The sequence below is a fragment of the Lycium ferocissimum genome, chromosome 9 (genome assembly GCF_029784015.1).
Source record: "Lycium ferocissimum isolate CSIRO_LF1 chromosome 9, AGI_CSIRO_Lferr_CH_V1, whole genome shotgun sequence".
NCBI lineage: Eukaryota > Viridiplantae > Streptophyta > Magnoliopsida > Solanales > Solanaceae > Lycium > Lycium ferocissimum.
The window spans coordinates 70,231,295-70,245,746 of NC_081350.1; the positions used below are offsets into that span (position 1 = coordinate 70,231,295).

At 37.6% G+C, this 14,452-nt stretch overlaps 1 protein-coding gene across 2 annotated transcripts; it reads left to right on the forward strand.

Annotated features, from left to right (window-relative positions):
• Positions 1-9,614: 9,614 nt before the first annotated feature.
• LOC132029458 (uncharacterized) lies at positions 9,615-11,710 on the forward strand. 2 transcript variants are annotated; one of them, XM_059418718.1, is made up of 3 exons: positions 9,615-9,868; positions 9,905-10,013; positions 11,055-11,710. In XM_059418718.1, exons 1-3 carry the CDS (start codon positions 9,734-9,736, stop codon positions 11,387-11,389), a joined length of 579 nt encoding a protein of 192 aa, XP_059274701.1. In that variant the 5' UTR covers positions 9,615-9,733; the 3' UTR covers positions 11,390-11,710. The 2 variants fall into 2 exon arrangements, with proteins under 2 accessions (XP_059274701.1, XP_059274700.1); XM_059418717.1 differs by having other exon boundaries at positions 9,615-10,013.
• The last annotated feature ends 2,742 nt before the right edge of the window (positions 11,711-14,452 follow it).

Consider the following 14,452-nt stretch of genomic DNA (forward strand, 5'->3'; position numbering starts at 1 on the left):
ATTGAGCATAGCAGAGATTGATCCTAGTATATATCTGGCATCTGAGATATGATTGTTTTACTGGGTTTTTGGTAGTATAAGTTTGAAAGTAGATCTAAGTTATCCTTTTAGTTTGTTTTGTGTGCTTTGAAATTCGCATGATGGGAAGCAAACTCTATATAGATAGATGCTTCTGTGACAGTAATTTGAACTGTAGCATTATGATACTCCGTTGTTTCGTTTCCTTTGAAACTTGTCTGCATGATGGAAATTAAGCAAACTTTATAGATTCCTCTGCAACAATAATTTGAACTATAGCGTCATGAGTTTGAATATTCTAGTCACCTCTTTGATTTATTTCCTTTGAAATTCACATGATAGGAAGCTAAGCTTATAGATGCCTTATTGCCTTTGTAATGGTAATTTGAGCTATAGTAGCACGAGTTTGAATATTCTTGTAAATATATATAAGTTTGCTCTTCGTTTTGTTTCCGAAATTCACATGATGGGAAGCAAACTTTACAGATGCCTTTGCAACATTAACTGTGACATCATGAGTTTGAATATGCTAAACTAGATCTAGTTAGTTAGCTCTTCGTTTTGTTTCATTTGAATTTTGCATGATAGGAAGCGAACTTCATACGATGGTGATTCGAGATGCAATATCATGAGTATGAATATGCTTGTAGTTAGATTTAAGTTAACTCTTTGTTTTTTATCCTTTCAAGTGAAAACCGCCGCTTCACATTGCTTCAGTGCTTTAAGCAAAGAAGCTATGACCTTTAATTGTGGCGCTTAAAGGTTTTAGAATGAGACGAAGTAGACGTAAAATGAAAGAGGAAGTCTTATGTGGAGTGTTGAGCCTTACAAAATAATTTGATGATCCTTGGGTTCTACACCTGATTCGATGTTTATCCACAGAATTTCGAGAAAAAAGAAGAAGAAGAGAGAACTTCTTTGATTGCCCTTGAAAAGGAAGTTCATATGGAATGTGTTGCAGACATTCCGTTATATCTATTACTATCAAAGCATGAAACTACGGATGACAATAGGGCGGGTTAGGGCGGGGCAAACCTTGACCTGCTAAGATTACGGTCCCCCTGCCCTGCCCCGTTTAGCTTTTTTCAAAGAAATTGTTCTGCCTTGTCCTGCCCTGCCCCACCCTGCCCCGTTTATATTATCTTTCTTTTCTCTTCTTTATTTTTCACTTCGAAGCATGGTATATTTTTCTAAAAACAGTTAGATGAACGATTAGTTCCTTAAATTGGATCTTTTCTTTTAATCGTTCAGATTACAAAATAGAACTAGAATTTACATATTTTACTATGTTTAGCATGAGAATACACAAAACCCTCTTTAGTATAATTAAATAAGCTTGAAGGAATGTCCGAGTAGAAAAAAAAAAAGACGATTTGTCTTAATTACTATAGACAAAATTATGATGTAAGTATAACTGGCAAGTAATAGTATTTCACCTTTTTGTAGATGTTTTCTTAATGATTTCTTCTAAATGAATATTATTAATCGTAAGATCAGTTAATTAGGCGATCACTTTTGCGATAAATAAGTAAGGTTTTGAACAAGCTTAAACGAATAGAATAGTTCTTTTTACTGGGTTTACTTCGTTAGTTTTGTTTTATAATCAATATTGATTTTAATTTATGCTAAAAGTCACATTTTAACAAATAGGAATTTAATAACCGAAATGAGAAATCTTACAAAATTTCGGGCAATCATGCTTATACTTTTAGCATTGAAGAACGACCCTTCAAAATGCGGATTCAAACTACAGAACAAGAATAAAATACTTATTTTTACCCAACCCACGTATAACCCATTTCTTGCCCTGCCCTATTAAAAAATTTCAAAAACTAAATTTTGCCCTGCCCTGCCCTGCCCTGCCCTGCCCTGCCCCGCCCCGTTTATATGTTTCCCTGCCCTACCTTATTATGGTAGCGTGACTAATTCAGATTTGCATAAGAAAGTCTCACCTTGAGAGGAAAGTGCATCCTATCGAAGGAAACTTCATTTTCAGGCTCGAGTACGAGACCTCTAATTAAACATGAAGGATACTTACCATTCCACGTGGCAATGAAAAACATAATTTTGACAAACAAGTGTTGTTGCCTGAAAGAATATACGAGTCCACCAAATAGTGTAGAGAACCAGGTTCTCTATCTGTTCCCTTCAAGAAATATAAAGTAAATAACACAAGATATTTATGTGGAAAACTTCTTGCTCAAGGGATTAAAAATCACGACCTACCAGAGTAGGATTTTCTCAAACTGCACTAAATTGAGCAACTTCAGATTACGACCTATTGCAACCTAGGAATTAAACTCTTAATCCTTTCCCTTACAATTACTCTATTGTAAGAACTTTACAATAACTCTATTGCAAAGAACACACCTTGACTAACTCTAGCCAAGTGCACAAACTCGAAATGGTTGATAATCTGTCCTACTATGCTCTTCTTGAAAGTAGTGTAGGAATACAATGTTAAAGAACAAAAGACAAAGACTCAACAACCTAAAGGACTAAGACATCTTCAGTGATTAGAGAACTGGTCCTTCAGTTTGTTGCAGCCTTGTTCTTGATGAGCACTTTGAAAGCAGCAATGGCTACCACAAAATCTCTGATAGGATTAGAGACATGATAGGCACATAAAGTAGATCACAAATCATATCCAGATTCATAGAGACATATGAGAAAGTATATCCCGAATAAAATAATACTGAGGCTGCCCTATGACAAACCGAAATAGTACCTTTGATAATCGCATCAGAAGCCTCCCGCCCTAGTGTGGGGAAAGCATACAAGAATCAACCCGTTCGCCTCGGACCATGTACACCATGGCCTTTAATGAGCTCCACGCCCGCCGATCGAGAACCGCCCCTACCGGCCGACGACCACCTCTCCTGCATCGATAACCGCCCGCCAAGCTGTGAACCACCTCTACAAGAAGATCCACCTCCCCTAACCGATAGTGCTGAAGTCCTAGGTGCCTGAAATCGAGAGCCCTACTAAGCTCCACCATGTCTGGGTCTAGGACACTCTCTCACAAAATGCCCTGTGTGGCCACACTCAAAGCAAGTCTTGCCCGTCCTGGGCTGTGACATTGATACAGAAGAACCAGAATACCCTTCACGATTCGAGTTTTGGGTGTAAGAACCTCGAGAATTCTGCTCAGAACTAAACTCACTAATGTCACGACCCGAACTACGGGCCGCGACGGGTATCCGGGGCTAACCACCGAACACCGCTCATGCTGCTACTTATCCGCTCTCATTCATACTATATGCTCATTTTCATAGAAATATCTCATCGTTCGAAACATAGTCACTTTATAAACATAAGCCCCGTTTGCCATCAAAATAGTACATATATATGCATATACATAAAAGCCATGGGACCATACTATCCACACCGCGTATCTACGAGCCTCTACTAGAATACTAGACATCCGGACGGACAGACCCCCGTCATGCCCAAAATGAATATACACAAACATATGTACCAAAAGAATAGTCAAGGCACCTCCGAAAATGTAGAGGCTCTCAAGTCACCGCTAGCTCCTACGAGTCCGGTCACCTCCCCGCCCACCCGTGGGCATGAACACGGGGGCGTCCGAAGAAAAAGGACGCGCACGAATATTGTACCGAGTATGTGAAGCATAAACAATAACGAAATATCCATGAAATAAGAGACATCAATAAGGAGTAATCAGAATCGATCGAATCATAAAGGATATCATACATACCGGCTTACTTTCATACTCATCATCATCTCGTATATGCATAAACGTATAAGCCGCCCGACCATATAGGTGCGGTGTGATAATCAATAATATTAGCAATAGAAACATTAGCCCGCGCGCGTCCGTGCCTCCGCGTCCGGATATCATCTCATGCCGCCCACTAACTGCGATCGCCTACGCCATCCGGCTACGTGTGTATATGGCGTTCGCCTTGCGGTGATCCGCCTTACCATTTAGGCGCGTGTGATATCATATGCTCATTATATCATGCTCATCATAATATGCTTATCATAACTCATCATGGTATGCTTGACATCAATATACTTATTACAATACACGACAGAGACTCTTAGCGAATCATACTTTTATCTAGCGACGTAAGGTCGTGGACCCCGATGTCGTTACGAGCATTCTTACGTATTCCGCCCTCACCCGGCGAACAAGCATAAGGTGAGCGTACATAATGATCAATATCATTGGATTACATATATTACATCATTAGCTTCTTAGGAGCATCGTATCATAGACTATAGCATTTCTAGCCTTTAGCTTACTATCATCATTATCGTATTCATCTCACATCTCTTATCTCGTATAGCTATTCGTGAGTGAGGCTCTTAGCTTTCGAGATGGAACATGTATGGTAAAAGAGGAAATTCATGCCATAGGACTCATGCCTTAGAAGGAAAGGGCTAGCCTCACATACCTTTGTCGTTTAGCTATTCTATCGCTTGCTCGTTCTCCTTTAATGCACTCGTTTACCTTCAATGGAATTCGTATCGACATTAGCTATATAATCGTGAAAACATACTTACTAAAGCTATAGAAATTTGGGCAGCATTTCCTTTGTTTATATAACTTTCCGCCATAGTCCATATCAACTCCCAACATTCATAACAATCATCACAACATCACCAACAACAATCGTCATTCATCTATATAATTCGCGTTTCACAATTCTACTTTAACTCTCCATATTCATGACTAAAATTCACTTTCGCATTCTTTCGTATCCAATGCTTATTTCATGTTCTATAAGTCATTTATAACGCATTTATATCATCAACATACTCATTTCCATGATTTAATTCCACTACTATTCAATAATGACACTATTCATCCATTTGATGACCCATTTATTGTACCTCTTCCACAACCCATGTGTTTCAATGTATAAATACTTCAAATAGCATGTAAAGGTCATGAAACTTACCCTAGATGGTGTAGGAATAAACCTTGAGTGGTAATACTCTCCTTACACAAAAACCCTAGTTCATTTTTCTTGGGATTTCTTGACTTGGATGAACTTTGATGAATTTCTTACACTTGATTCACTTGATTTCTTGGTATTGATCTTTGATTTCCTTTGATTTCTTGTGTGAAGAGTGGAGAATATTCTAGAGAGTTCTTGACTTTGTGTGGAATGAAAAATGAAATGAATTAAATGAATGTGGGTCTCCTTTAATAACTTGAAATACGATCCGTCGGGTAATTTGCCCGTTTTGACGGGCCGTATAAATTCCTACGGACCGTCAAAATTGTCCGTAGAACTGCCCGGTCAAAAATGAGTCAACGCGATCATTTGTGTTGTGGGTCCATTTTACAGACCGTAGGATTTCCTACGGACCGTCAAAAGTCCTACGGACGTCAAATGGTCCGTAGGATTTCTCTTATCGAAACATTCGTAGAATGGCCATAACTTTTTACTCGGACCTCACATTGACGAACGGTTTGTTGCGTTGGAAACTAGACTCGATGAACTTCAATTTGAAATAAATAAACATACAAAAACTCCTCATATTCTAGGAGATATGCCCCCACTAATGTGGACCAAAATTTTGTCCGAAAATTTTGCCAAGTTTTACCAAAGTTCCCATAAACTCAATTTCCTTTATTTGTTTGCTCTTAAATCCTCATGGAACCTTCTTAACACTTATTTAACACTTCATTAACAATACAAGGGGCATTACAACTCTTCTCCAAAACTTCATTAAGTCATCATCAATTCGATACTCGTAAATCTTGCTCGACACCATGACATATACCTCACTTTCCTTACCAACTTTCATCTCCTACTTCAAATGTCTTTGAAATCTTAATTAGGACCATTAAAGACTAATTCTTACTTGCCCAAACATCATCTACGTCTTATCCGCCGTCAAAATTTATCCACCGTACGTTAACGGGAATTTTTTTCGAGGTGTAACAACTAAGCCGAGAGTATGGCCGCCTATCGAAATTTAAAACGCCAGGCGAATGGGCGGACAAAATGATCCTGATAACTTTTGCAAAAATGGCCCCCACCCTTAGAAGTAGAACCACTTGTTTCGCCAAACTCCGCGAATCCTCTTGTCGTCGCCCACCTCCCCCACCACGAGTCCGAATCCTCGCGACCGGGACCTACCGTGGCATGATCTACCATGGCCTGGAATAAAGCCCCAGAAGCTACTAGCTATAAAGTCGCTAACTTCAACGGAAGTGTCAAAACCTTGAGGAACCGCCCCACTCTCTCTGCCTCGATAGGGAGTAACTGCATTGCATATCGAGCCAAGGCATGGAACCTAGACTCATACTTCGCAATCGATAACCTCTCTGCTCTAAAGCGGTGAACTCATCCCTTTTTATATCTCTCAAAGTCTGACGAACATACTTCTCTTGAAAAAAGTAATAGAATCGGGTCCAAGATAAAGAAGGCAACCCAGATGGTCGGCAATCAATATAGGATCTCCACCACAGCTTCGCATCCCCACGTAATTGGAAAGAAATATAGTCAACTCCATGTGACTCCACCACATCCAACTTGTGAAACCTCTCATGACAATCAATGATGAACTCATACGCATCCTCCTCAGGGGTACCATAAAAATAAGGAGGCTTCATCTTGGTAAACTCCCAAACAAATCCTGCTCTTCATGAGTCATAACGGGACCAGCAATAGGTCTAGGAGCAAAATCAGGCACTGGAACCTCATCGATATGGGGAGCCACAGCAGCAGCACGTTGTGCCTCTGGGGTATGGAAGTGGTTAGGAATGCGAGCTCAATCGGTCCGAGACCCGTCCGGGTAACAGCAAGGACACACGGGTCAGTTCCTCGAGAAGACTCAAAATGCGTACCACAGCATCCTAAAGTATTAGTGTAGCAACCCCCGCAAAGTCCATGTACCACTCTCGCTCTCCGGCAAAGACCTCGGAGGCTACAACTCACTCTCGCTCTCCGGCAAAGATCTTGGAGGCTATAAGTCACTCTCGCTCTCTTGCAAAGGCCTTGGAGGCTAATACTCACTTTACCATCATATTAATAGCATATGAAATATGGAAGTCATGCCATGCATAAAGTCAATTTCATCAACATCGCTAATCATAGAATCGATAGATACATGTCATGAAAACTGATAACAACTTTAGGTTATTAATATGCTCCTTCCTTTTTCATGAGATAAATGAGATACCAAGGGACAGGGATAGATACATTCAATAATCACAAATATTAGCAAAGAAGGCGACAAGACCACATAACAACATTCATATCAAACCAACAGATTCATCACCACAACCATGCCTGAAGGCCAATCATGCTTCCCCGTCAAAATCTACAAATTACATACGCTTCTCTAATCGGAGTCTAAAAAGATAAGCCATAACCTACCTCAAAAGTCAAACAGGTGCCACGAACCTCAAGCCAATGCCTTTCCCTTTCAGAGAGCCTCTAAACAATCAAATTCTATCAAATATGCATTCTATGTTAGAATACGATTCTATGGACACCCATATTGCTATACTTCTAACGGAACTCAAAAACGCAACCCAAAAAGTGACCCCGAGCCCACAAGGATAAAATCAGAATTTTAGGTTAGAAACATGTTACCCATAGTCTAGATAGTCATAATCCTAAGTTTCATGGGCTTCTAACCCCAGTTGAGCCTCCAATTTCATGAATTATCCAAATTCCAATTTGTGTCAAAACATATAAATCAATCATTTGAAAACACGGTATGAATGGGGAAATTTGTGTTGGAAATAGTAAGTCGTAAACTTAAACAAGTTAATACTGGGAAATTTACTCAAAACTATCAAGATTAATTAAAGGAACTCCATTTTCAACTTAGGGTTCATAAACCCATGAAACCCCCGTCCTAAAACATGATTCCTAGCGTGAAATCTCTAATTAATCAAAGGTATAATCATGAAAAGATGATAAGAAACTTACCCAAATGAAGATTCTTGAAAAACTTCTCAAAATGAGGTGAATGAGGTTCGAATTGAGAAAGAGAGAAATTTAGGGGTTTCTGATTCAGTGATTTCCACTTCTACGGACCTTTCCTCGCATATGTGGGCTCGCACCGGCGGATAAAAGGCTGCAGGAGTCGTCTTCACTTAAAGCCCAAAACACGCAGGGTGGGGAAGAATCCGCAAATGAGGCCTTGCACCTGCGCACCCACCACCGCAGATATGGTTCCCCCCAGCCCAAGATTTCTCGCACCTGCGGACCAACCAACGCAGAAGCGGATCCGCAAGTGCGGTTGACTAGACACCAGAAAAATCTGGTTTTCACCAAGACCGATCCAACACTCGAAACTCATTAGGAACCACATGGACACAAACCAAAAATGCAAACTTATCATAAAACATGCTACGAACTCACTCGCGCACTCGGATTTCCTAAAAGAGGTCGCTTCGACCCGGTGTTGACCCTAGTCAACTCCAACCCAACCAAAACCATCATTTCCAATCAATGACTCGAAACACAAATGGATGCCTCAAGACCCAAACCAAAAGCTTAACTAGTCATAAATGACGTTCCGGACCTAGTGAAATCGGCGAAACATCAAAAATGACAAAAATATCCCCGATATCGACTTTGGTCAACTCTTTTCACTCCTTCAACTTAAAAATCTCTAAAATTCTCAAAACCAACCGAAACCCGCTCGATTGCTTCGGGAACCGCGCCACCCATCCCTGCAAGTCATAATTACAGAAAAGAGACCACGGGAAGGGTATTTTGGAGAAGAAACAGTAATATGCCTTAAACAACCAAATGGGTCGTTACAGGTGGAGTTTTGGACTGCGCTACCACAATTCAAACTCCATACAAAAACTAAGCTACATATTTCAAATTTCAGAAAATTTTCACGTCAAATTCCCAAAAAAAAAAAAAATTGAAGTTCTTATGAAGTTTTGAAATATCACAATCAAAACTTTATTGTACAAAATACTAGAATTCACTATGGCAGCTCAAAACTTCATGAAAAAATTTCCTTGAGTTCTTTGTGGTTTAAGTAGAAGTATTTTGTAAAATTTTATTTTCACAATAAATTCAGCTAAGCAATGTTTAGTTTTAGAATATTAATTAAATATTTTAGTTCATGAATTTTCAAGTGATTTTGGATATGTTTTAAGAAGAAGGGAAGGATCAAATATATCAAGTTACTTCATATGGGCCTTCCTTTTTAGTTCATACATTTGAAAAGCAAGTTTGAGGCTATAACTCAAATTCTTCTTGATTTTTATAATTTTTTATTATTTAAGCATCGTTCTTTGTAAATCATCATAAAGTGTAATATAAACTTTGTGATCATAAAATATCTAGTTCTCTCTAGCTTTTATTTTTGCACGCTTGTTAATTAGTAGAGGATTGTTACCTCATTAGGATTGGTAAAGTAAGATTTAGCCCTCCTTGCTTGTATTTGTCCCTCTTGAAGATTAGTGTTTATACGTAAATAATAAACAGTTCGCTGGACATTCTATCTAGTGGAGTAAATTCGTTTTAATTTTTTCTTTTTTAATTTAGCAATCCAAAAATGAGCTACTATTTGCTCATTTATTTTCACAAATCTAAATTAATCTGTCCAATAAATACAGACTATTGTTGCTATTTTCCAAGAATACAAGTAGACAAAGGACAAAGCAAAAGTTGTCCTTTCCACTTTGTAGTGACAGTCAGTACCTTTTTTTCAGTCTTCAAAACTAGTCTTCCGAGGTAAGCAAAGGGGGGGAAAAATGGGAATATGGGACTTCATAGATTCCGGCAAAGAAACGGTGAAACGATACACACCTGATTTAGTAACTCCGGTGACGAAAGTATGCAAAGCTTCTTATTATTACAGCACAACCGCCGTTAAAAAGATGGATAACGTCGTTAGAGTTAACGGCCTGCAAAAGCTGGGTCAGTACATGTCTGATGATGAAGGCAGGGCTAAGATGGTCAATTTTAGTACAAAGTTCGTTAAAAATGCTTCCATTTATGCCGCTAAAGAAGCTGCCAACATCTTCATTCCTGGTTTGCTCTCTTCTTACCCTCCCCACGCCCCTCCACCCCCACCCCACACTCACACACAGAGACACAAAAATCATAGAAAAATGTACGGAGAAGTCGCTTATTTTCAGATTTTTTCTTTTTTAAAGAAAGATCGTTATATATATTTTTATTTAAATTTAAAGTCTACCTTTGTAGTTTTTTTACATGCAAATTCATTAATTACTGATTTATGATCGATTTGTTCTAACAAATTCTTTTCAATTGATAATATAGCTATCTAAGGGCAATTCTTCAATTTTTTTCTCTCTTTGGAATTAGTTATATATATTTTTATTTAAAAGGTATCTTTTGTAATTTACATGGGGGTTTAGGGAGGATTTATGATCGATTTGTTCTAACAAATTCTTTTCAGTTGATAATAGAGCTATCTAAGGGCAATTCTTCAATTTTTTCTCTCTCTTTGGAATTAGGAAAAACATATTAAAGTGAAATTGGGGAAGTGAACAGATGTGTCGTCATCAAATGAATTATTACCAATAATTCAGTGAAATTCTGTTATATTGCAAATTAGACATGAGGTTATGGGAGGATGTCATTAGATGGTTCGTGCGTTATATTGCAAATTCTTATGGAGGGATGTCATTAGATGCCAACATCTTGGGTAATGCCAGAGAGTGAAGGAGTTGATCTTCAACTGGAAGAGTGAATGTAAGAGTAGAAGGCATAAGGCTTGGAATGTTACTCCTCCTGCTTTTATGTGGGTCATTTTTAAAGAGAGAAATAGGAGAACTTTTGAAATGAGCTTTGCTCAATTAAGGAGTAGTCTCCGATCCCTTATTTTCTTTTGGTGCACCCATGTGGTCCCTAGTTGCATAGAGGGTTGGGTGTCTTTTGGAGAGAACCATATTTGTAGGTTTCTCCTTTTTTGGTGTACCGTTTGACGCTTGTGTACGGCCAAACTGGCCTTGTTATTATAAATGAAATCTTTTGGTTGGTTTGAAAAAAAAAAAACTGGAGAACCTAACATAATAGATGTAGCATAAATGTGCTGTTCATCTGCAGGTGGAAGGGCAGTCTCCAAAATTTACTCTGAAACAATCCGTGAAATGGAGATTGAGTCTAAAAAGAATCAAGACACGTCGTGCATCAAGGACATAATTGGCAATTCAAGAAAGGATACCACTAATGCTGGTCCTCCGGGATTGGTCGATGGGCCAGAGATGCTGGAAAGCAAAGAGCTTAAGCTGGGTTCTCAAAATAGAGTTCAGGTTGATTCATTTACACAGCAAACACCAGAAGACGTCCTAAGAGTCTTCATGATGAAGGAATTTATGGGCACTCATTTTCTCGACAGTTTGCTGGTTCCTAATCATGGACAACGGAAGAAAGTTAATTGACATGTCTCTGGCCATCTCATGTATGTTTGTCTTACTGGATTGTTGGTAGTGTATGCTTGAAAGTAGATCTAAGTTACCTCTTTGTCTTGTTTCCTTTGAAAGTCGCATGACGGAAAACAAACTTTATATGTATATCGTCTATGCGACAGAAATTTCAACTCCAGTATCGCTTGTAATTATTAGATCTAAGTTATCTCTTTAGTTTGTTTCCTTTGAAGTTACCTCTTTGTTGGTTCCTGATCATCGACAATGGGAGAAAGTGTAATTGATTCTAGTATGTAGCTGGACATCTCATATATGACAGTAGTATTACTTGATGGAGTGTTGGTAGTTAAATCTAACTTACCATTTTGTTTTGTTTCGTTTGAAACTCACTTAATGGGAAGCAAACTTTATAGATGCCTCTGCGACAATAATTTGAACTGTACTATCAGGACTCATGGGTGTGAATATTCTTGTGGTTGGATGTAGTTGTCTAGTTTTGTTTCTTTTGAAATTTCATGATAGAAATCAAAGTTTATAAATGCCTCTGTGATAATAATTTGAATTGAGTTGGATGAGGTTTGGGCTGTTAAGCCTACGTGAATGGGGGAGAGGGACCGCGGTCACAACGGGTCAATCATGGACTAATCACGATCGCATAGAGCCTAGTCGCAAATGCAAAGGCTAGTGGACTAGTCAATAGGGGAAATAACCATCCACGATCGCGGTGAGGGACGAACCTGGGTATAAAAGTTCAGTAAGGAATTTCGATCTTAATTCAAGAACAACGAGAAAAAACTAAAATAACTTTACCATCGAGCAACACTGATAACAACTTAGGGTTCTTAATATGTGAAATTAGACTTTGATACTAAATGTAAGTCAATTAATAACAACCCAAGGATTATTGCATAGACTAAGAACACCATAGGAAAGCAAGATTAAGACATGTACATGTAAATCCCTCTAGCTCATCAGTGTGCAAGCGCATTCCAAAAGTATGGAACGTTTGGCTACGCTTCTCATTGCTCATCCTACAACTAGCAATTGAATGGAGTGGTTGCTTTAAGTTTGAAGAGATGAGAGGGGATCTAGTGGTATATTTATAGGTGTCAAGCTTTGACCTAATGGGTCTTCCTATAACATGCTTTGTCAGGTATTCAATATGGTCTATACTATTGTCAGTCCACACCAATACATGAAGTGATTCATGATGTTGGAATCCAATATATAAACTGCGCAAGGCACGCGCACCAACTATGTATATTTTTTTTTTGAAACTGGTAATTGTGTATTCATCAGCATATAGGACATGCTGGAGACCTTCAAAAGTGTTACAGCATGAACATAAAAAGGAAATAGAAATACTTACAGAGATCTGATCTGTATCTTCTAATCCTATTTCTTTACACCAAAAGTAGAAAGATACTATACAATTCCATTTGACTTTCTGAAGGGAACTGGATCTATTTTCAAAACACCTATCATTCCTCTCCCTCCAAACTGTCCACCATATGCAGTGTGGGATTATCACCAACTATATTTATTTTGCTCATTTATGAATCACAATAACTAAGTTAATATTGTCCCCGTTTAGTGAAATTTCCAACACTCTTAACCCAAAGAGGTGATAGACGTCCGTAACCATGTTAATTTATTGTGCACATGACATGAATAAAATATTCTTTTATATTTTTAAAATTTATTTATCTTTTTGATTTTTTTTTCCATGTCAAATTTATATAAAGATCTTGAGTCTCTTTCAGTACCATAATGGTAATTTTTTTAATTATTTAATACTCCATCTGGCCATTTTTACTTGTTCAGGTTTGATTTGGCAAACTTCTTAAGGAGCAAGAAATAAAATGATAATTTTAAAATCAACCAAACATACTTTAAAAATTGTGCAGCCACTAACAATTCTCTGAAGTTTCTAACACAATAATTAATAATAAGGGTAAAACAGGTATGGAATCAGAAATTGTCTCTTGATTTTTACGTCTTTTCTATAAATAAAGAATTTTGACTATTTTCAGTATCATTAATTCATTATAAAAATTAATTAATACTATATTTGGTTTGAGGAATTAAGAAATATAAATCTATATCTATATCAATCTATATATAATATAATATAAAGTTAGGCTATAAATCAAACATATTTTAAAAACCTTATAACTAGCATTCCTATTTATCTTTTTTTTTTCTCTCTCTTTTTTTGGCTTTTTTCCCCAAATTTTTGTATGTTCTATCTATATATCTCCCAATTACTTTGGTGGCCCGTAATATTAATTACAATTAAAGTAGCCACTCACTTTGCATTTTTTGTAAAAATCCCGCTATCATGCACCTCACCTACTGTCTGTTTGAAGGTGTGTAGCTGTTGATATTCCTTTACCTACCGTTGTAAGTGCTGATATTCCTTACCCTTTGCCATTTAGATAAATTTTCTTTATTTTTCCTATTGTTGTAATTGCTACACAGCCTACACTTATTGCAGTTTATAATGCTAATTATTGAGTGCAATTAGTTTCTCCAATTAATTTGTTTTCTCTTACACATTCTTCAAATTCTCTATTAAAATGAATAATGAATGTGTATCAATCCATATGTCTCTTCATATACATTGGTGTTTATTTTTTCACTTATATAGAGCAAAGATGAAATGAGCTTGAGTTAAAGGTGACAGTCACTGATTTTTCCCCTCTTACCAGAAGAATCTACTACATGGTACCATAAGGAAAAATCAAATGAACAAGTACAAGCACATCTTGAATGAAGGCTCATTGTTTGTGATCAAGAATTTTCAAGGTTGCTAAATGTGTTGGAAGCTTGCACATAATAGTATATTTAAAATTATTTTTGTTGTCACAACTTTGCTGAAGAGGCAAGGAGAAGATGTCGTTATATAAAATTAGTTTTTATAACCTTGCATGATATGCATTTTGGGTAGCAAAGACTGATTGTCTGGTGCAAGAAAATTAGAACTATTTCATTTTTGTATTTGTCACGTTTTCAGAGATTTCAGAATATTCATTTTTTATAGTGCTCGAATTTATAGCAACTGAAAATAGATAATTG